This window comes from Onychomys torridus, chromosome 21 (assembly GCF_903995425.1).
Source record: "Onychomys torridus chromosome 21, mOncTor1.1, whole genome shotgun sequence".
Taxonomy (NCBI): Eukaryota; Metazoa; Chordata; class Mammalia; order Rodentia; family Cricetidae; genus Onychomys; species Onychomys torridus.
In genome coordinates, this window is record NC_050463.1 from 33,674,904 (window position 1) to 33,697,403 (window position 22,500).

Genomic DNA, 22,500 nt, shown 5'->3' on the forward strand with positions numbered 1-22,500 from the left:
TCTGTATGTGTGTATGTAGGTTGGTGGTGCATGCACCATGGCTGTATATAGAGACTTTCTACTATATGTGTCCTGGGACTCAAGGTCATCAGGCTTGGCATCAGGTACATTGACCTAATAAGTCACCTCTCTGGCCGCAGCGTGTGCCCTCTTAAAGCCTCTGCTGTTATCACTTGGTGCTGATGACTGAATGCAGGCTCGTGTATTTCACCACGGCGCCGCATCCCCAGGTTCTGCTCTTTTCTGCCTGATGTTTCTCATTCAGGATGGCAGCTTGGACACTGGTGCATTTTCTCAGGGGTCTTGGCAGCATAATCCTGGACAGGGCTCAGTGGCATTCCTTGACCCTCATGGTCTGCTTGGCCTTTGCCTGCTGATGGAACCGGGGGGGTTGTTTCAGATGAGGCTCTGTAGCAGTAGCCAGGGAGCTCCAGGGCCCTGGCTCTGTCACCCTTGACTCTGTCTATCCCTCCATTCTCTGAACCTTCCTTCCCTTCTAAAACAAGAAGCCATGGACTCGCAGCCTTTTCCTAAGGGTCCCTCTGGCTACCATTGGAATTCCCACTTGTTACCATACTCCATGCACCCCCACCCCCAACCCAGTGCACCAGATCAGGACTTGGGGGTTCTAGGCTCTTCAGGTCCAGCCTCTGAAACCCAAAGGGTGCGTCTCTGAAGTTTAGGCATTCTGGAGGGTTGGGGGTTCTAGCTCTAGTTTGGAATTAGAAAGGAATGTAGGTACCATCTATGTGACAAGCTAAGCTTGTCTAGGTTGTGCTTACATACTCCTAGGAACAGAATTAGCTGCCTCATGCAGCAGACTTACCCTGTTGATTGTGGGGTTTGTGGAGCTGGGTATGCCCATCCCTGCTCCCTCCCATGAGCCTCCACTCCACAGCTGGTTCATCTCCCTCTTTCCTCTCAGCAACTTCAGCATGCCCTAGTTATATCCCAGAGAGGGGCTGTCCAGCTGCTTGCTGTGGCAGAGGTTGGGGTCAGACAACAGCAGGTTCTCACGCTGTCTCTGATGCTAGATCCAAGATCAATCCCGAGTCACACGGGTCTTAGGAACACTGGAGTGGTTTTCTCATGGCCCGATGTCATCCCCTCAGCCTGTCACACTGCCCTGGAGTCAGGCAGGGATGGCTTCAGGCTCACCTCTTTCTGAGGTGGCTGCCCTGCCTAGGGTCACTAGTGCCTGGGGTGTGTGTGTGGGGTGGGGGACAAGCCTGAAAAGCATGAAAACCAGAGAGCAGCGTATGTGGAATGTTTGCCAATGCCACGGGGGCTTAGGTCAGAGATATGGCCCTGTACCGTGGCCCACGGCAGTCCCAGGAATTCTTAAATCACAGTTTACATACTTACTGTCTGTGTGCCTGTGTGATGCACAGCCTGTGTACAGAGGTCAGAGGACACTCTGTATATTTGATTCTCTCCTTGCTCCATGTGGGTACTGGAAATGGAACCTAGGTCTCCAGGCTTAGCTGCAGAAACTCCAGCATGATGAGCCATCCCTCTAGGCTTCTGCAGAGTTATTTTCAGAGATCTCTACTCAGGTGAAACAATCAGGATTCCTTCTCTCTCTCTCTCTTAAAAGGATTTTTTAAAACGTTTTATTTATTTAGTATACAGCAGATATGACTGCAGGCCAGAAGAGGGCACCAGATGGTTGTGAGCCACCATGTAGTTGCTGGGACTTGAACTCAGGACCTCTGGAAAGGCAGTCAGTGCTCTTAACCTCTGAGCCATCTCTCCAGCCCTCTTTCTATCTTTTTCAAGACAGGGTTTTTCTGTGTAGCCCTGGCTGTCCTGGAACTCACTCTGTAGACCAAATTGGCCTCAACTGTAGATAGAGATCCGTCTGCCTCTGCCTCCTGAGTGCTGGGATTAAAGGTGTATCCGTCCCCGACCCCCCAAAACCAGGATTCTTGACTTTGCCTCAGAAAAGAATTTCAGGATGACTCAGTGAGCAACAGAGTTAGAGTTTATTAGGAGACAATTTTTAACACAAATTTAAGCACAGAGGTTCCTAGGAGAACCACTCAGAAGAAGGATCGACACTCCCAAGCATGGATGTTGGCTTCTCAATAGAGTCATACCTAAGGGTCTTAACAGTAGCCATACACATGATTCTGGTTCCTTTCAAGTTACCTCTGAAAGGGTTGTTAAATTCCCCCCTCCCCTTTCTGGTGAATGAGGTCATGCTGTGGTTCCTCAGGTGCCTGGGATAGGATAGGATTGCAGTCTGATAAGCTATGGGTCACAGGGGTTGGACAAGGAGTCCCTGTGAGATTTCCAGGAAATTGTAGGTTTGCTGCTGGGAAGGGAAACAGGCCATACTCAAAGGTTCTCTATGCTTAAGTCTTAAGCGGGGGCTCATTGTTATATTTTAAAACAGGCTCATTTGAAACAGCTCCCTGTGTAAAGAATATTGTTTCAGTGTAGGGTAGGCAACCTTCACAGTAAGTGTTAATTGTGATGGAAGCCTTATTTTGTTTTTGTTTTTGTTTTTGTTTTTGTTTTTGTTTTTGTTTTTGTTTTGAGACAGGGATCTTGCTCTGTAGACCAGGCTGGCCTTGAACTCACAAAGATCCACCTGCCTCTGCCGCCAGAGTGCTGGGATCAAAGGCGTGGGCCACCATCGCCCGGCGGAATCCTTTCTAAAATGTTGATTAATTTGCTTTGTATGTGTATGTAAGTGCAGGGGCATGTGAGCTACAGCACACAGGCGGAGGTCAGAGGATAACTCATGGGAGTTGGTTCTCTCTCTTCTGTCTCCTTATGGGATGCCAGAATCAAACTCAGGTCATCAGGCCTGTATGCAAAGGCCTTTACCTGCTAAGCCTCACCAGCCCCGTGCTGGAACCCTTGACTCTCTGATGGAGAGGGACTTCAACCAGACTCAGAGGTAACTAAGGGTCTCCTTTCCAGTTTCAAGTCCCTTCACTTTCCCTGTCTTTCTGTTCTTCCTCGGAGCTAATAATAACAATGGGTTTGAGACCTGGTTTCTGATCCTTACCAGTTGGGTGACCTTACGGAGTTCCACCGTGCCTCTTGGATACAGCTAATCACACCCCCTCCTGCAGGGGAGGTGGGAGACTTCCACCCCACTTCTAGCCCAGCTCCCACATGCATTTTCTGAATATAGCTTTGCACACTTGCCAGACCCCCAGGCATCAAGTTTCCTGGGGGCAGTTCCAACCCAGAGTGCTCCAAGAAGGGTCCTTTGTGCCTTTCACTCACGGGTAGATAAGTTACCTATGCAAGGAGCTGAGTCTGAGCTGATTAAGGCTGAGTCCGAGACAGGAGTCGGGATGGTGTGGGGACTCAGCCCAGCTTATTGACATGAGGCGGTTCAGATAAGGTGGTGGCTGGTGGGCTGTTGAGCAGGGTGAGGGAGTTGTTTCTTCTTTCTTTTCTACCTTTACTTTGGTTGGATTTCTTATCTTTGAGATACATTTGCTAGGTAGCTGAGGGTGACTTCGTGACTTTAAACTCCTGACCACCTTGTCTCCACCCTTCAAGTGCCAGGATTCCAGGCATGTGCCCTTCGCGCCTGGGTTTTTGTGGTGCTGAGGATCAAACTCAGGGGTTTGTGCATACTAGGCGAACACTCTACTAACGGAGCTACATCCACTATTTTCAGAATGTTCAAGTCCCCCAGCCCAGGTTGTGACATCCCAGAGACTAGGGTGTCGTGAATATGACTGGAATCCAGCCACCTGCCCTGGGACTGTTTTAGAGTATACCTAAAAGAAAGAGGTGAGGAGCTGGGCCAGCAACAGTTCACAAAGAACATGCTGGAATAAATGTCATCTGGAATTAAGAGCCTGCTATCTGGTTCTGTCTTCTTTGATATTTTTATCAAAGGCTTGAATAATGGCCCTGAAGGCTGGATTATCAAATCAGGGGGAGATGTGGAGCTGGAGAGAAGGGAGGAATCGATGTGATATGGGACAGGGCTTTGACCCTGGAACATCATGGAAAACCTGGGATGCTGGTATGGTCTAAGTGTACCGTCTTGTATCAGCACAGAACGGAGCGGTAAGTCAGTCCCAGCACAGGAGAAGCTGGCCCCAAGGTGTGTAACCCCAATATTTTCTCTCACCTAAGTATCTGCCAACAGAACACACAGCCAAGGACAAAGAGATGTTCTCTATTCACCCCAGTCCAGACAATTAGCAGGAGGGAGGAAGATGGGAGAGAGAGGATGGCTGTGGTTGCTGGTTGAAAACCTGGGCATGCCGGGCAGTGGTGCCTTTAATCCCAGCACTCAGGAGGCAGAGGCAGGTGGATCTCTGTGAGTTCGAGCCTAGCCTGGTCTACAGAGTGAGTTCCAGGACAGGTTCCAAAGCTACAGAGAGAAACCCTGTTTCGAAAAAAACAAAAACAAAAACAAAAGGCCTGGGCATGTAACCCAGTCATGGTGGCAGCAGGACTTGCTTAAACACCCTGCAAAGAGAGGGCATCTCTTCTCTGGGACTGTCCTTGACTCCTCCTCTGTTCCTGTGACGGACAGGGTAGAACAGAAGTAGGAGTGGCAGGGTCTCATGGGCATTATCTGGCATGGTCAGCATGCATGAGTATCCCATGTGCTGACTGAACAATGAACCATAGCCGAGGGCTGGTTTGGGGACCAAAGGAGGCTGTGGGGCTCTCTAGGGGCAGCACTTTGGAAAAATCAGTTTGCCTCTCCATGGCTCCTGCAAGGACTCTGGACCCCAGTGAGGGCTGGCACCTGCATCCTGGCCTCAGAGAGGGTTCCGCAGACTCTTTTCTCATTCTTCCCAGCTGGCTGTGGAACAGCCAGAAATAGAAAGAGGGAGTGGAGGAGGCTGCATCTCTCCCATGTCTAAGTTCCTTGCCCGAGCCGGAGGCTTGGTCTGTCCTGGGAGCAGGGAAACACTAGTGTTCAGTGCATTTAATGGAAGTTTCCAACTGAACCAGATTGGCCTGGGGGCCTCTTTAGAGCCTAGGTTGGCGACACGTCTTTGTCACTGGCCCTCAATATCTTTTAAGAGTCAGGAATAAGAGGTGCAACCCAGGCTAGCGCTAGACTCTGAAGGGAAGGTGAACAAACCATCCAGCCAAACCCGTTTCTTCTTCCTTGGGGTCTTCCAGGTTTAAGACTGCGCACGTCCCATTCCAGAAGTCTGAGGGCCATGGGGTTTTCAGTAGCCAGTAGCAGAAAATCCATTTGGGTCCCTCACCTTCCATTTCCAGACAAGAGCTCCTCCAGGTGGGGGCCCCTGGGTTTTCTCAGTAAGCCAGCAAAGCCCTTTCTCATCCTTTCTTCCTCTACCATCTTCCTCGGGTCGACAATGTTTCCCTCAAGGTCACAAGATGGCTGCCATAGTTCTGACAGGTACATAGATAGGCCTATCTAGTCAAAGTATAGGGGCATTTCCTTCCCTCTGATGCCTTTACAGGAAGAAGGCCTTTCCCGGTAGTCCCACTGAAGCCATACCTGGAGAGCTCCAACCTGAGACAGAGCCTAATGTTGGCATCCCTAGGATCAGCTGAGTCCCAGGGCTTGGGTTTGGGGAAGGATGAGCCTCTGAGAAATGTCAGCACGCTGTCATCAAGCAGAAGATTGCTGGAACGGCTCTCGCTTTGGTAGCCCACCGAATCTGCCACCATGGCTCTTATGACAAACTCCAGTGAGGTCTTGGTGGCTTGTGAACTCAGAGGAGGCAGCTTTCTGAAAGTCGATGAATGCTTGGCTTCTGTTCCTAGGGGAATGGCATTCAGAGAGGAGGAGGGGACAAGCACCACCTCTGTGTTGGCTGGGCCCAGGCCTATGTGGCACATCTACGTGGCATGTCTATGTGGCACATCAAGCCCCTGGGCCAGAGAAATGCTGAAGCTGTTCTTGAGAAGGGGCCAGGCTGGTGGGGCATCTAGATGTACATTTACAGGAAAGGGGCAGAACAGCTGGGAATTTAACCTAAGAAGGCCTGGGAGTTCCTGTCCATCTGGAGGGCCATCTTGACTTGTTTGGGTGACATCATCTGCCCTCTGGTGAGAACCTCAAAGCAGTTCTTGTCTCAATGGGAAGAAGACATGGTGGTCCTTAGAACTGCCATGTAGTGGGGGGAGGGGCCACCCATAGCATGGGGTCCTGTGGGCTGGGTCTGTTCAGCAGATTCTTGCCTAGGGAGGGGCTGAGAGGCAAAGCTGGGTGTAGTACAGTGGGAGAGTGGAATTCAGTCCCAGGTCCTAGAGGGCCCATTCTCCAACCTCTGGGACCTCCTTTGGGAAGGACCAGAAGGACATCTCTACACGGCCCCTGGCAGGCAAATGTCTAGAGCTTCCTGGTTCCTCATATTAAGGCAGAACACGACTCTTAAAGAAGGGGTGAGGTCCAGAGCGAGGCCAGTGGATTGCAGGACCTGGCAGACCCCCTGTGCTGGGGGCAGCCTTGCTCTGCAGGGTTTAACCCTCACAGTGTCTCTACAGCCCTGACGCTGGAGAGTTTAAGATCTCAGGCCTCCTGAAGTGAGACTATAACATTCTGTGGCTATGGATGACCCGGCCACAGGTGCCCTCTTCCTGGGAACAAGAACTGTGAAGATGTGTAGAGGTGGCCTGGGTCAAAGGCAGGATCTTTGTCCCCTCCTGTCGAGGGCAGGGATTGTTGGCTGGACATTCTACTGGTCTTGGTCCGAAGTCCAGGGCACAGGGTGAAATGGGTGAAGTGTCCCCACTCTCTGTCCCTGTTTACCAATGACTTCTGGAACTGTGTCCACCTGGATTCTCCCTAAGTCTGGGACCTGTCCAGCCCTCTGAGAGGCTGTAAACAACAGGGCACTGGCTGTCTCAGATCTCTCAGGACCTGACTGCTTTCCTGGCCCAGCACAGCAGTTACTGAGGAGACACTTTAGTCTATGCTCAGTGCCTCTGATACCAAGTTCTGTGACCTTAGTCAAATGGCAAGACCTTGGTCTTCCTGATAAGGGTGTTAATTCATGTTTAACTTACAATGTTGTCCTGGTGGTCAAATGTTTTCGATGTGGACCCTCTAGGTGTTTTGTGTGTGTGTCACTGGCTAGAAGGGATCAGAGAGACCCATGTCATCACAGTCCCACCCACGAGTCCTCTATGCAGCTGGGAGACAAGGGGGCGTGAGTCTCCCAGTTTGTTCAGATGTGAGGTAATTTCCAGCATCAGAGTGACTCAATTCCAGGATTAGCACTTTCTCCCAGTGAGAAGCCGAGGATCCAGGCTCACTTGTTCTCTCTTTGTCTCTCTCTCTGTCTCTGTTTCTCTGTCTCTCTGTCTCTCTGTCTCTCTCTCTGTCTCTGTATGTTGTGTTTGTGTGTGTGTGTGTGTGTGTGTGTGTGTGTGTGTACAAGCCAGGATCTATGACTACTAGCCCTGGCTGTACCATTGTCTTGCTGCTTGACCTTGAACCTATCATTTCTTTACTGTGAACCCAGTCCTTTCCTCCGACAGGTAGGAATTGGCCCTTTGATCTGGGGACCCGTTCACACACACACACACACACATACACACACACACACACACATTTCTCCATATCGGTTGGCAAGGAGGGTAGGAGCAGCCAGAGGTCTGTTGATGCAACATCACAGGAGACCCCGAATCCACCCGAGACTGGCCTTGTGAGGTGAGGTAGAGAGGGAACCTTGGTCTCATACTCCTCAATGGCCAAACCTTTTCTGAAGACAATGACCACTGCCAGGCAGTGTCTAATAGGGTGAGGGAGGACACATGCTTCATCCATGTAGCCATTAGCCTGGGTCCCAGGCTCAGCTGTGTTACCAACTCACTGTCTGGTTTTGGACCAGAGTGCTGCTCTGAGCCTTGTTTGACTTGGTACATAGTGAACTTTGCTTGTGTATTTCATATTGTTAGAGTTGTCAGTTACAGATGGATTACAAATCATTGAGGCCTAAATTTACTTGTTTGTTTGTTTATTCATTCATCCACCCTTTCATTGAGGATCCTGTGTACCCCAGGTTGGCCTTAAACTCACTAGGTAGCCAAGGATGACCTTGAACTCCTGATCATCCTGCCTTCACCTCTGGAGTGCTGGGATTATAGGCATGTGCTGCCACCTCTATGCAGTGCATGGGGAGCAGACACAGGGCTCTGTGCCTGCTAGGCCAAGTACTCTACCAACTGAGCTACATCCACAGCCCCTAGATCCTTTCAAATATAATGGGGGACAAGAGGGATGGATGAGACCTATTTCTCTCTCAGCGAGATTGTCACATCTTGAGCAGGTCCCAAAGCACACTGGGGGATCCAGGATGTGAACAAGTGTCAGGCAAACAGAGGAGCTGGTGTGGAATGAGTTTGATTGGCCCCAGTTTAAGTAAAAAAAAAAAAAAAAAAAAAAGCAGTGTTTTTGCTGTGGGACCTCTCAGAACCTTTACTGTGCTAAGAAGTTTGTGGGGTTCCAACAGTGGGTGACTTGTGAAGCTTTCTATCAAATTCCTTTGATCCAGGACTACCCTTTTCTTCCCTTTTGGTGTTTTGAGACAGGCTATATAGGCAGGCTGACCCTAAACTCATGTCCATCTTCCTGCCTTAGTCTCCCGCACTGAGGATTATAGGTGTGAGTCACCAAGGCCCGCTCAGCACCTTCCCTATGAGTCACTTGACACATACTTAGAGAGGCGCTATCATGGCATCCCTCTTTGTCTCTTGGCTCCCAGGAAGCTTGTTCCCATTGATGCACACCCAAGTCGCCACGCTGGAACTTAGGATATTTGTTCCCACTCCCTCTCCGGTGCAGATTAGCAGCTTCTGTTTTTCCTGTGTCTTTCAGTTCAGGTAGCCTCAGAGGTAAAGAGGATGGGGTTGGCAGTGTCTGGACATGAAGATCCCGTATTAGTGTTGAGCTCTGGGGAGCTGTGGGTGGGGCTGGGGTCCCCTCTGGGAATCCTTGCAACGTCTGTTTGTGGTAGCTTTGCCCAGGCGATGTTGAAAGAAGGGCAAAAGCCATCATGCTTGTGTCCTGAAAACACTGCTTGAGAAGTATGGGTGACCTTGTGCTGGCCACCACTGACCTCCAGAAGGACCCACCTTTGCTGACGCTGCATTTCTGAGAGCTAAGAGAAGCAGGAGCCTTTGAGCCCTGATTGCGATGGAGTAGTTTTAGGAGTAGGTGAGCCAGGGTTCTGCTGTGCCCACCCTGAGGGCAGCAGATTACCAATGAACATGTCCTAAAACCTTGGGATGGCCAGAGGTGCATCATAGGGAGGCTGGCTGTATCTTGGAGAGGTCACAGCCTTTACCCCTTTTTTCTTTGAACCTAGAATCTCCCTCCCCACAAACATGTCCCCTTCTCTCTTCAATAGGTCTATGTAGGTAGGAGGGAAGGTTAGGGAAGTGTGCCCCCAGCCCCAGACCCTTGTTCCTCTAGTGTGTGTGTCAGTCTGAGGACAGCAAGCTATAGATAGGTAAAGAAAATCATCAGAGTGGGTCACAGCTGGCGTGTGTACAAGGAATGGATATGCACATATTGAGTGTGGTAGGGTGGTTGTGAGTCATGGTGTGTAGCAAGATTGTGGTGCCTAAGGTATCACTATAGTTCATGCTCAGGGAAGCCTGGAAGCCCATTGGCTAGTTGATTTAGGTGCTGGCACCAAATGGGTGGGGTCTATCTGCTTTCTATATATCTGTCTTGTTCTCTGAGGTCCATTCCTAAGCCTGAGGATGCTGAAAAATGTACCCTAAGGAAAAGTACTTGTGATGTGCCCCTTTTGAAAGTGATTTTGTGTGTGTGTGTGTTGGAGTCCATCAGGCCACTGGAGGCAGGGGCCTCTGCTGAAGGAGGTCATGTTACTCCCCGAAGTTCTGTTGGACTCTGCAGGCCAGGTGAGGAGGGAAAGTGGGGGAAGCCCCAGCTTTGCTTCTTATCCTGGGTTACCATTCATGCCTGTGTGACTCAGGGCAAGTGACTTGTCCTTGTTGGCTTCAGGCTACTTATGTATAGAAGGGGGACAGGACCCAGCCGTTTCTAAGGTCCTGTTCTCATAGTCTGTTCCAGGATGAGATCGAAGAGATCAGATCTTTTGAGAAACTACCAAGGGAAGCCAGGGTTGACTCCCGGGTTTCTACACCAGATTCCCAAGGCACTTTGATCAGCCCGAGGGCAATCCACCAGCCACGTTTGTAGACCCTGGTGGGACAGGGTGAGTGAACGGCTAGGCAGCAACCGAGGTGACCAATGACAGAGGAGCGAGCGGGAACCAGAGCCTGGTCTCCATGGACAGCATTTATTAGGCGCCATTCTCAATGTGAAGACGGATGGGCAGGAGCTGCTGAGGGGTGCCAGGGCAGCCACAGCCTGGGGACTTAGGGGCTGCCCGGGTGGGTGTGGGGCATGTCACCCACACATATTGCATATTCTGTGGCAGTGTGCCCAGGCATAAGGCATTGGGGAAGCAGAGAGGTTGTCTGCAGTGGGAGGGGGTGAGACAGGAAGTGACAGTGCTTTCTAGTTCCCTAGGCAAGACCCTACAGGAGACAAGCAGTCCCCCATGCTCAGAACCCTAGGGCCACTCGCTGCTGCCTTCCCACCCTCTCTGTAACTTTGGTTGTGGCTCCCTCGGATCTGACAGGACTTGACCCCTCGAGGGCGGGGTCACACACAGGACGGAGGCAGCGAGTACTGCCTCCGCCCCAACATAAACACAGACGGCACCTCTCCAGCTCCTGGGTCCCACTCCCTTGGCACATGGACCAGCTCTTCCACAAGGACAGGGGCTACACATAGGTCATATTCCTTCCACCTAGGGATCGCCAGGGCCTGGAGGACATGGTGGGGCTCTCTCTCTAGTTTGCCAAATGGTCAGGCTGGCCTTGCTCAGCAATATGGAGCTAGGCTTAGGAACAATTCGTGGAAGGCAGCTGTGGGGGCGGTGGGGGGGTGGTTGTTCCCTTCCCCCTTTTCCTGGTGCCGGGGATGAAACTCAGGGTCTCAAGCACACTAGGAAAGTGCTTTACCTCTGAGCCATACCCACAGCCCCACACATACCCTTCTGTTGCCCTGGGCACTATCCCATCTCTAGCTTGTCCCCAGTAGCAAGCCAACAGTCTGCCACCCCCTACCTGGGTTGCAGGTGGAGGAGGTAGAGGGCATACCAGGTCCAATACCTTCTCTCCCCGAGAGGGGCATTCCTGGCTATAGTGGAAGCCTTAGTCTAGTGACTTAGGATGCAGGTACCCATCCTGGCTTCTAGTCCAGGGATAATGTCCCAGGATACACCTGCCAGCTGTCTGGGCTGCTCAGCCCAATCCCTGAACTCTCAGAGTCCCAACTCTTGGCTTTTAGTCCGTGCGACTCCGTCTTGCTTACCTCGGTCCCAAGGACTTCCCTGCTTGTGAACAGAGACAAGGGTCCATTTAGAGCCGCAGTCTCTGGGCTAAGAGTAGCAGAGGCAGAGCCATGGCAGGGGGGCTCTGACGGGGGTTCTGATTCTAGTTTAAGCCCCAGCTGCCTACACAAGGCCAGGGTGCTGCCCATTGCTTCTGAGAGTAGGCTGGGCCAGAAAGAAGAGCACTTGGGCTGGGAACAAGCTTGCGGGTTCTTGTTCCCCTTCAAGACTTGCATCACCTGGGGCGAGTAATTTTACCTGTTTTCCTCTTCTGAAAAAATAAAAATAAAAATAAAATGGCCATAAGAACTGCCCAGGTGACCTAACTCGAGTGTTAGTACACTCAAATGAATGTAGGTAGGACAGGGTTTCCGGTGCTAAAAATCACTATAAATGGAAGAGTAGGTGAGCAGCAGTAACAGCAGCCAGGGACAGACAGCAAGCGGGAGCCTGTGTTTCAGATTCCAAGGGCAATCCTGAAGGCTGGAGTCTCCCAGGAGCCCTGAGCATGGCATCAGACTCCAGGTAGCTCACCTAAGGATGTTGCCACCTTGCAGAGTTGGAAGCCATAGTTTCTACACTCACTTTGCTCTAACTCCTGTGGCCTGCCACTTTTTTTTTTCTCCCTGTCCTGCCCTCTGGGGACTAGCTTTAGGGACCGCTGGGATTTCCTTTTTTTTTTTTTCTTCCATAACTGCATAGCCATGCAAAAATAAAAAATATAAAACGACACAGAAGGTAGTGGAAGGTTGGGAGACGTGACTGGAGATGAGAGAGCAGAGTGGGGTTGAGTGGGGGCGTGACCTGGTCAAAGACACCGTGGGCTTTGGAGAACCCAGGGGAGGTATAAGTAGAGATGAAAAAAAAAAACAACAAACAACCCAGAACAAAACAAAACCAGAAAACAAAAAACAAACAAACAAACCAAAGAACCCCCGAGAACAGAAGTCCCCTCGGGAGGTAAGGGTTCTGGGTCCCAGCAGGGCCTCTGAGGACTGGGGAGCTTCTCAGATTTCCGAAAGGCTCCTAGTGGCTGCGGTCCCCACCTCCCCACCTCCCAAGTTTCACATTTCTTGGAATTGATCGGGCTCTGATGGGGGCTCCAGGGGTCCTCAGAGCCCGGTCTCCTGCTGGCTGGTGCAAGCCTGCACAGTTGGAGAGTAGGGGCTAGGGAAGAATAGAGGAGGTGGTGGTGGTGGTGGGCTGGGGACTTCCCACGGGGCCCGAAGGCGTCTTTGGGTGGGGCCTCCTGGTCAACTCCTGCGGCCTCTGCAGGCAGGACCCCCCACCCCGCTGGCTCACAGGTGCTGCAGGCCTGGGTTGTGGTTCACACCGAGCTCCTGCGCTTCATGAGGCTGCGGAAGGTAACCAGGCTGTGCAGGCCCGTGGACACCGAGCTGATGGCCGAGCGCTGCGTCCCGCTGCACAGGCAGGGGTGCGAGGGCGTGTCGCTGTAGCGGCCACCGCATCCTGGCGACGAGAAGCTGTGCTCCACGCACGTGTCGGACGTGGAGAGGTCCCGCGGGATGATCATAGGGATGGAGTACTGCAGCTTCTCGCGGCTCTTGTACCACAAGCACGAGCACATGGATTGTAAGTGCAGCACCTCGGCGTAGACGTTGCGGAAGCCGCTGCCACCCACGCCCATACCCACGCCGCCCGCGGCCGCCGGGCACATGATTGGGTCGCGGGGATGCATGCTGTCGCTCAGGCTACCGCTCAGGCAGCTCAGGCCACCCAGGCCACCCGCCTGGCCGTTGTGTGTGAGCAGCGCACGGTGCTCCTTGTCACGCTTCTCGTCCTCAGCGTTCATGGTCATGAATCGCAGCACCACGAGGTTGAGGAAGGCGCCGATGACCGTGAGGCCCGTGAGGATGTACACGAAGCTGAAGGCTACGTACTGCGGCTGCGTCTGCAGCGCCTGGTCCTTCTGCAGCGCCACGTAGTCGCCGAAGCCGATGGTGGTGAGCGTGATGAAGCAATAGTAATAGGCCTGGAAGAAGGTCCAGCGCTCGTAGTAGGAGAAGGCAGCGGCGCCAATGCACAGCGTGCTGATGCACGACACGAAGCCGATGAGCACCATGTTGGCCATGGACACTTCGGGGTGTCGCATGCCCAGCCCCTTCTTGGCACGATGCAGCAGGTACTTCACCAAGGTATTGATGCGCTCACCTAGGCTCTGGAACATGACGAGTGTGAGCGGGATACCCAGCAGCGCGTAGAACATGCAGAACACCTTGCCACCGTCCGTGCTGGGCGCTGCGTGACCATAGCCTGTAAGAGAGAAGAGAGAAAGTACACACTTTGGGACTGGCTTGGCAGGGGTCCCTCCTCCTCTGCCTGCCCCCTTCCCTTGCCACCTTGCAGGTTCTCAACCTGCCTCCCCGCCCCCACACACCACTTTCTTTCTTAGCTAGCTATGGAGCCATGGTTAGCCTGCATCTCTGAATATGTAGACCAGGCTGGCTTTGAACTCACAATGATCTTCCTGCCTCTGCCTTCCAAGTGCTAGGGTTACAGACATGTACCACCATGTCTGCCACCGCAGCTGGCTACTGAGCCTGCCTTTCAACACACGGGCACATCCGTGTCCTGTCACTTTGGGCGCCAAACCCTTGGAATCCCAGAAGGCAGAGAGGAGTCAGTGACTTTCCAGGTGATACTGTCGAGAAGTTTAGCAATCCGAGTTTGAACTTGAATCTGTTTTCTTGAAAAACACAAATGTCTCATGCCTCCGGGAGAGAGGAGCTTGGTACTTGCTGGGAAGTTTGTCCACCGGCAGCGGATGTGTGGGAATGGCAGTCAGGCAGTTGAGAGCTGGCTTCCTGTCTAATTCCTGTGGGCTCTGCCATGCTTCCTGTCCTCTGCGGGCTTCAGTGCCCATGGCTATAAGGGGAGATGGTGGGATGGAATGGCTTTTGACATGGTGATGCAGTGTGGAGGGGGTAATTGGGGCATGCATGGCTTCTTGCTTCTTGATGGTTTCCCTGCTACAGTCAAAGCTTATTGGGGCAGGGTGGGGCAGGGTGGGGCAGGGTGGGGCAGGGTGGGGCAGGGTGGGGCAGGGTGGGGCAGGGTGGGGTGAGTGATGGCCACTGGGGACTTGCAATTTCCCTGTGCAGCTGGCTTAGCAGTGCCCTCCCTCACCACAGTAGCATGAACCTGTCTGTACTTCAGGTTGTCCACCCTGCCTGGGACTGGGATCTGCCCATAGGACTTGGTCCAAAAGTAGGCTCTGTCCGTGTGAGGGTGGGACATTGCCCTTGGCAAGGCAGGAGTTCTGAGTGTCCTTCAGGTGTGTTTCCATCACCAACTAGACCATCTCTATGGTCCTCTCCTCTTCCGTGTCTACTCTCCAGGCTTTGCATGGACTCTCTCCATCTGTGAGCCAGGCAGAGTCCAATCCACCCCTCTGAGCTGATCATAAAATGACTACCAGAAAATCTGCCCTGAGCTGGGTGCAGTGGTGCATGCCTGTAGCCTCAGGGTGTGTGAGGCTGAGGCAGGAGAGTGAGAGGCGGGGAGGCAGTCTGGGCTGCTGAGTAAACCTTTCTCAAAATAATAACAACAAAATCTTCCTGGCTGCCTGGGAGAGGTGCAGAAAGGACCTTGAATGGGAACCAGAAGCCTTGGGCACAAGTTCTGGCCTTGTTACTTGTAGCTTTGTGACCATGAACTAATGACTTTCTGTCTTTGATCATGTCCCTTTATTTGAAAACGAAATCTTCTGTTCTGGCCACTCGCTTCGCCAATCAGGACCAGAGAGCATAAACACTTCAGCTTTTATTAAGATAATCATGAGGATGAAAGAATGTGGGCGGGGTTTCCGAGCTTTCCTCTTCTCTGAATCGTAGGGAATCTCAACCAAACACTGCTTCTTCCAAGCAGTCTTCCCGAGTTCCTCCTAGCCGAAAGTGACCAGTGGGTGGTTCTGAGAAGGCTCATCTGTGGCCTCTAGGGCTCCCAACTATACAAAACTAAACATCAACTTGGGAGGGAGCCTTGGTGAAACCACAGTGGTCCCCTCTAACTTCTGCCTTCCAAGGGAGTCCCAAATACACTTCATGACTACATGTCAAGCCGGGAGGCTGTGAGCTTTGCAAGTTTTCCCATCTGTAAAATGGGGGCTAATATGTCACACGCAGCAAGGACTTTGGGGGGAATTAAGTGAGATGATGTATGTGATGCACTTAGCCTAGAGCCTGGCACATCTCAAATGCCCAACAATAGTTCCCTGATTAATAATGAAGGAGGTGGCAGAGAACTCTCACGTTTCCAGGAGATCTCCAGGCTTGGGGGCAGCTGCATTCCAGTAGAACTACCTCGGCCAGCTTAGGGCCATTAGAATCCTAAAGTTCAGAGAGGTCTGGGAACAGATGTTTGGGGTGTGAAGTCTTCTTAGAATGGCCTCCCCCACCCCCACCGCGATGCGGCATCTAGCCAGTGGCTGTGTCCCTTCATCTGCCAGAGGCTGCGCAGTGGAGCGGCCGAGCCATGGTGCCTGTGCCTGGCCCATCCGCACCCTGGCAGTGTGAGAACAGATTGTGCCCGCCAGCTTGGCCCCACAGCCAGACCACAACTCACCTCGACAGCCGGGCAGCTAGACAACCATCAGCTAGAGTGGCTTCTTGTCCTATCCTTCCCTGTCCCCTAGACCAGCAGCACACATTATATGGACCCCCACCTCCACCCCAGACAGGACCCTGGGGGCAGATTTCCACAGGCAGGGCAGAACGTGGATACGGCCCCAGCTGTGTGACACTGGGCGAATCTCTTTCTGTCTCTGGGCTCATTTGCTTTGTCTGCACTTGGGGGCTGGGTGGGGACCTAAAACTGCTATACCATGCCCTAGGGAACTATCAGATCTGCCCCGGGGCAGTAAAGGAGACAAATGCTTGGGGGGGGGGTGTCTTCTGGAACCTGTAGAGTACACAACTGGCAGGGGCCCTCGGGAACACAGGCCAAGAAGCAGGGCCCTGTGGGGGGAGCCATCATAGCCACCACCAGATGAAGGAACCTTTTATATGCCCCCTCCACCCCTTAGTGACTTGCCCTGGGTTCCGTTAAAGACCACAGCTTTTCAGGTGCCTAGTGCCCACCTGCCTGGCATCCTCTGCCCATATAGGCTGCCTACAAAACAGCCCTCCTGCTCCACCCTGCTGTCTACGCCCTCAGGCAATGCCCTGGAGCCTCACCTGGCACCCAGAGGTGCAGCGACCTCCCCGCCACGGTGCTCCCCGCCCCCTTCATCCTTCTGCTCCTGCCCAGCTCGCTACCCCCAAGAGGGGCGGTGCTCAGAGCTTACTTTGAACCATAAGTACACCCCCAACTTGGTGACTCTTAAATCGAGTGACTCATCCAGGCCTGACCAGAGGTTCCTACCAGGGGCAGAGCCAGTGCCTGACCTTTGGGGTAGATGGCCAAGCTGGCCGTCACTCCCTACCACAAGTCAGGGTCACTAATCAAAAACTCTCACCCTTAGGATAAAAATTTAACTGTGCCCTCACTAACATCCCCCAAGGTCACTCCTGTGACTGACTTCTGTTTTACAGCTGGGATTGAGAAGTTGGGAGGGGACTTTTGAGGTGGCTGTGGCCACTAGGCATTTCTGACTCTGTATTCACGCCAATGCATGTCAGGAAGGGAAACTGAGGCCCAGAGGGAAACGCATTCCATGTGAAGCTTCAGCTTGAGGCACTGTCTCAAGCCAGATGAGGCACAGTAGAAATGGAAGGGTGCTGCCAGGGAGATGCCCTGGAGACAGACACTATTCATCTTGGGGCCGAGGGTGAGCATGCCCATCCCTTTGTCTGCCTTATTGTCACTGGGTGAAAGGGCAAAGGAGCCACGAGGACCTGCTGACGTGGGTGCCCAGCTTGGAGGACTGCCAGCTAGGGTGGAGTCAGTCCCAGGGGACCCTGGACTTCTGGGAAGTCACCGGGAGTTCGGCCAACCCTGTCCCCCTGCAGTGGGGCAGCATTGGGCCTAGTTTGGCTTTGTAAGGGAGAAGGTAAAAAGAATTACCCATTGCTGCCTCCTCAAGTCTCTGGTTGGGAGGGGCTCTGCCAGTTCCTCTGGGTACCAACACACACAGGGGCTACTCTCTGGGGCTGATGCTTTGGGTAACTTCTCCCAGTACCTGTTGGGCCAAACAGCCAGAACTCATATCTTGAACACAGACTCTGGTGGCTGTCTCTCTGAGCACTCACCAGGGCTCTCCTCCTCTCCCGTCTCCCATCCTGAATCCACCACCGATGTAAATAAAGGTCCTTAATGATCATTTGGTCCAGTCCTTGTGTTGTGTGGATAAGCCACAGAGGAGCAGAAAGAGAAAGCAACATGCTCCAGACCTACAGCTGGTAAGTGCCGTGACCAGGATGTAGCCCAGGACGCTCGATTCTAAAACTGTGTTCTGGTCGCTGCTGAACATGTTCAGGTGTGGCCAAAGCATGTTCAGGTGTGGCCGAAGCTCTACCCACTCATTCACAGCCAGGGCTGGCAAGTCATCAGGAGAAGCAACTTCACTAAGAGGTGGGTCTGGGATGGACTAGAGGTATAAAAGCCACCGGGATCAGCAAGATGGCTCAGTGGATAAAGGCATTTGCTGCCCTGAGCTTGATTCTAGGACCCACATGGTAGAGAGGACCAACCCCTACAAGTTCCTCTGAGTTCTACACATACCAATTCTACACATACACCATAAAATACACACACACACACACACACACACACACACACAAAGTATACGTAATTAAAAAAATAAAACTCTTTTAAAAAAGAATTCGACTAAGGAAGCCATGGCTGGACATGTTAATTATTAGTATAAATATTTTAGGGCAGCAGGAAGCTAAAAGATGGCATTGGAAGCCTCAGGCCTCTCTTCTCTTTTCTTCCTGGTGTTAAGGACTCAGACATTGGTTGTAGCTCTGGCTTCTAGAGACCTGTAGGGCCTGGAGGGGTTGTCCCCACCCCTCCCCACTTACTGGTCTCTTCTCCCAAGGGCCTGGATCCCTGTACTCAAAGCAGAACTCTAAATGCTTGGTAATAGCCTGGTCTTGGCCACCTGCTCCCCACTGGCCTTGGGAGTGTGTGAGTTTGCTGCCCGCCTCCTACCCTTGGCCTAGCTGGCCCCAAGGTGGGTCCCTGGTCACAGCTTTAGTAGAGCAAAGTGTGGGGAACTGGAAGGCAGGAGGCTAGGGTCTGCCCTGAGTTTGGTGAGGACTAGCTTTGTGTCCTCCCTATCCCTTCCTGTCCCCAGTTCCTACCCTACCTATTTTTTTTTCTGTTCTGAATGTCTTTTAGTGTTTTCTCTGTTCACCCACCCACTCATAGGATCAAAGATTCCATTTGTGAAGTGTTGATCAAATGCGCTGTTTTACTACGCGCAACGGGCACCACGTAGATGATTGTCAAGACTCTAATTAGTTTATTTCCCCCATCGAAATCAATTAAGAACCCACCTGTCAATCAGAACTTCAGATGAGCATGGGATAATTGATTCTGTGAGGTAGAATGAAGTTATCCTTGTATGTTGGAAATGCTGCAGATAGGCAGGGAATATGCAGTCCAGGGACACACAAAGAGCACAGGCTCTGCAGCCAAACAGCTCTTCACCTTGGCCAGGCTCCGTGAGCCATGAAGCCTCAACTTCCTCGTCTATGAAATGGGTACAGTGAAGTATGGACCTCATATAGTTGTTGTGGAGATTTGGTGAACTAGTAGACTTGAGATGTGAATGTGAATGTATTTGGGCCCCTAAGATTGCACAGCCATTGATGTTCCCCTCAGCACTAACGCTGTATGATCAGTATTTCTTAAAGGTTAATTTCCTCAAATACCAGTGCCATGATATGTTAAGGGTCAGATAAGAAAAGGGTTGTTTGGCTCAATTAAATTGGGGAATATAGGAACTAAGCTGGATTTTTCACCATGTGACTTCATCGTCACAGGGTCATACTTGTCTGTGTTCCTATGCAGAGGTGGAGAATGTGTTATATGTTTCTCATGTATTTGGCCATGGAAAATTTTTATCACAGTGTGTACTGATAAACAAGGGTTCTTCCAAGCATAGTTTGGGAAGCACTCCTCGTTACATCAAGAACTTCTGGGGTCCTTCTTCCAGGCCATGCTCTGACTCTGAGCCTCTGATCCTCATCCCTGGGCAGATTAGAACCTTGGTAGTTCCTGGCTGTACTCTGTCTCTCAGCAGACTTGCTTATCTTGAGTAAACACGGCCCTGGCTAGGGCTAATGTCTGTCCCAAGGGGAAGATGAATGAGGTGACCTGGGGTGTAAGACACCCAAAGGCTTTGCACACTGGGTTGAGGCCGCAAACAAGGGGTTGGGGAAGAGGGGATGGCCTAGAAGGCGGGTGCAGCCTGGGTGTGGGCCTACTCCAGGAGGTTGGAGAAGGGATACCTGAAGAGCTACTTGCCTGTGGGTGGAAAAGGCAGTCAGGCTTGAGCCACGGGCACCTGGAAAAGGTGACTTTTGGGGGCTGTGCCTCCTGAAGGGCTGGAGGTCTGGGGACAGGAGCAATGTGGAGATGAGGCACAGAACCAGAATGGGTGCATTAAAGGAGATGAGATGAAAGGTGTCTGGCCTTGGTACCCAGGCCGTGCTCTGAGGGCAACGGGAGGGGCAGCTGGCCTAGTGGACATTGCAGAGAGTGTGGGTGCTCTCCTCTCCTCTGGAAGATCTCCTCAGACACCATCTCATTTAAGAAGCTTCTAGGACTTCCTCAAAGTACCAGGAGGGCCTTGCTCATGCCCTCCTTTTTTTGTGCCCTCTTTCCATGGTGGAGTCCCCAGAGTGGCAAGTCCCTTTGGTGTCGTGCACAGGACCTGGGGGGTGAGGAGGAGGGTGGGGAGCTGATCAGCAATTGCTGCTCTACCCAGAAAGTCAAAGTTCCAGAAGGCAAAGGCTCTGGGGTCTGTGTGGTCTGTGATGGTGACCCACCAAATGCCTCTCCCCCCAGATTCTTAATTGCAGGGAGGGTCAGCCATCTTTTGTTGACTCACAGCCCTGGCCCTTGCTCTAACCGCTTCCCCTCCAAATGAAACCAACTCTAGCCTCCAAAGGCATCCCACTGCTGTAGGTCCGGCTCAGCCGAAAGCTAGGTCTGAGAAGCCACCAGGGCTCCAAGGCCTTGGGTGGGGGTGGGGATGAGCAGGCAGAACTGGGTCTGGGGTTTGTCACCCTCCAGGCCAGAACTCCTGGAAGGACAGTTCTGCCACAAGGTGCCCATCTTGTCGTCTCTCCGCCCTGCCCCCTCCCGGGGCCTCTTCTGTGCCGTCTCAACACCTGCCCCGCATTCTTGACTTCCTGGCTTTCCCCTCACTCTCAGGCTGTCTCCCACCCACAGGTGTCTGTTTGTCCTTGTGACTGACTGGGGACCTCTTATGCAGAAGAGCTCCAGTGCCCCGCCCCCAACCTCCCAGGCCCACGTGGAATGGGGGAGTAGAGAGGGAGGGTGCTGGTGTCATGGAAAATCCCTGCAGCAGCCAAGGTCAGTGTTTGCAGACACAGTCTGGCCTGCAGCCAGGCCCGCCTCAGGGCCCAGCTCCTTTGGGCCATCTCCCCCCCAGGGCTGGCTTTGTGTGTGGGGGGGCTCATAGGTCTAGAGGAGAGGTTTCAAGCAGGGTCCTCAAGAGGGGTTTGTGCTGCAGTGTGGGGATGTGGGTGGTTCAATTTACCCATTTTTCAGAGGAGTAAACTAAGGCCTAGAGAGAAGCAGAGGACCAGATCCATATACCACAAGTCACTGGCAGAGTGAGGAATTGAATATCCTGGTCTATCCTCTCTGCCTTCCCCAATGCTGCAGAGGGGTGCAGCCTTGTCCATTCCACCAGGCCAAGGAGCAGTAAGGCAAGGTTAAAAGTGACCTTCAACTCAAGGCTAGCTTGCAGTTGGGCTACACTCAAGCTTGGGAAATACGGCCAGGAGAGGTAGACCAGATGACCAAACCCAGGTCCTTGATCTCAAGACACTTTCCACATGCAAGTAAATCAGATGAAACCCCACAGTGAAACACTTTAAAGGTTCCTTGTTTTCCCCAAAGCAAAGGTAATTACAACACTAGCTATTGAGAGATATGACAGAGTTGGCTAATTTGGGGAGTGATTAAGGTTACGAACAGAAGGAGGGATGGAGGTGAAGAACCCCAGCTGGGGTGTCAGGGAGAACTACAAGGAGGTGGCATTTGTCCTGATCTCTGAAGGGATGAAGGAAGATACAGGGTTCCCATAGGGGGAGCTGTTGACATTAAGATGTACAGGAAGAAACATTAGGGGCAGAGAAAATGGCCCTCGTGGCACTGTCACCAATGTGTGGGGACCATCAGACTCTCCCAGGAGAGTAGTTTCGTATACACAGCAAGATCCTTAGAAATGCATTACCCAGGACCCGGTGGTACCACTTCTAGGAATCTCTGCTGGGAAAATAACCAGAGATCGGAGCAAAGATTTATGAACACGGATGTTTATAGCAGCATTTTCACTGTGAAAAATTGTAAACACTCCAAATGTTCACCAATAAGGTTTAGTTAAACATATTAAGGTATATTTATGGGGTGGAATACTGTGCAGCCATTAAAGTGCTATTCCTGAGGAGTCTCTTAATTACATAGAAAACCACTGTATTATGTCAAAAAACAGTAGGCACAGCGCTTTCTGTATAGTAGGATCCTATCCTAAATCTATAAAGACAAAAAAGTGCATATGCATACACAGGGAAAGAGCTAGAGATGTAACAGAGAGCTCACAGAGTTTATCCATAAATAATGAGCTTATTATTGATTTTAATTTCCTTTTCACACTGTTTTACATGTTCTACAAAACATCTATTATTATTCTTTTATAGTACTGAGGGTTGATCCAAGGGCCTTGCACATGCTGAGCAAATGATCTATCATTGAATTATATACCCAACCCTCTATTACTTTTATAGGTAGAAATGCATTAATAAGAGTAACAATAACAATTTATATTCTTAGGCAGGATCTTACCACATTGCTGGCTTGGGACACCTAGGCTCAAGTGATTCTTCTGTCTCAGTCTCCTGAGTGTTGGGACTGACTACCAGTGTGCACCATTGTGTGGGCCTAGTTAGAATGGCAAAAATAATAACATCTAACAACAACAACAACAAAATCT

The 22,500-nt window shown here is 51.9% G+C and overlaps 1 protein-coding gene across 1 annotated transcript in view; it reads right to left on the bottom strand.

Annotated features, from left to right (window-relative positions):
• Positions 1-12,234: 12,234 nt before the first annotated feature.
• Positions 12,235-22,500, bottom strand: part of Kcnk3 (potassium two pore domain channel subfamily K member 3) — a 35,618-nt gene continuing 25,352 nt past the window's right edge. Inside the window, exon 2 of the mRNA XM_036171350.1 lies at positions 12,235-13,622. Coding sequence (XP_036027243.1) covers positions 12,676-13,622 — 947 coding nt within the window. The 3' untranslated portion in view covers positions 12,235-12,675. The remainder of the gene's footprint in view (positions 13,623-22,500) is intronic.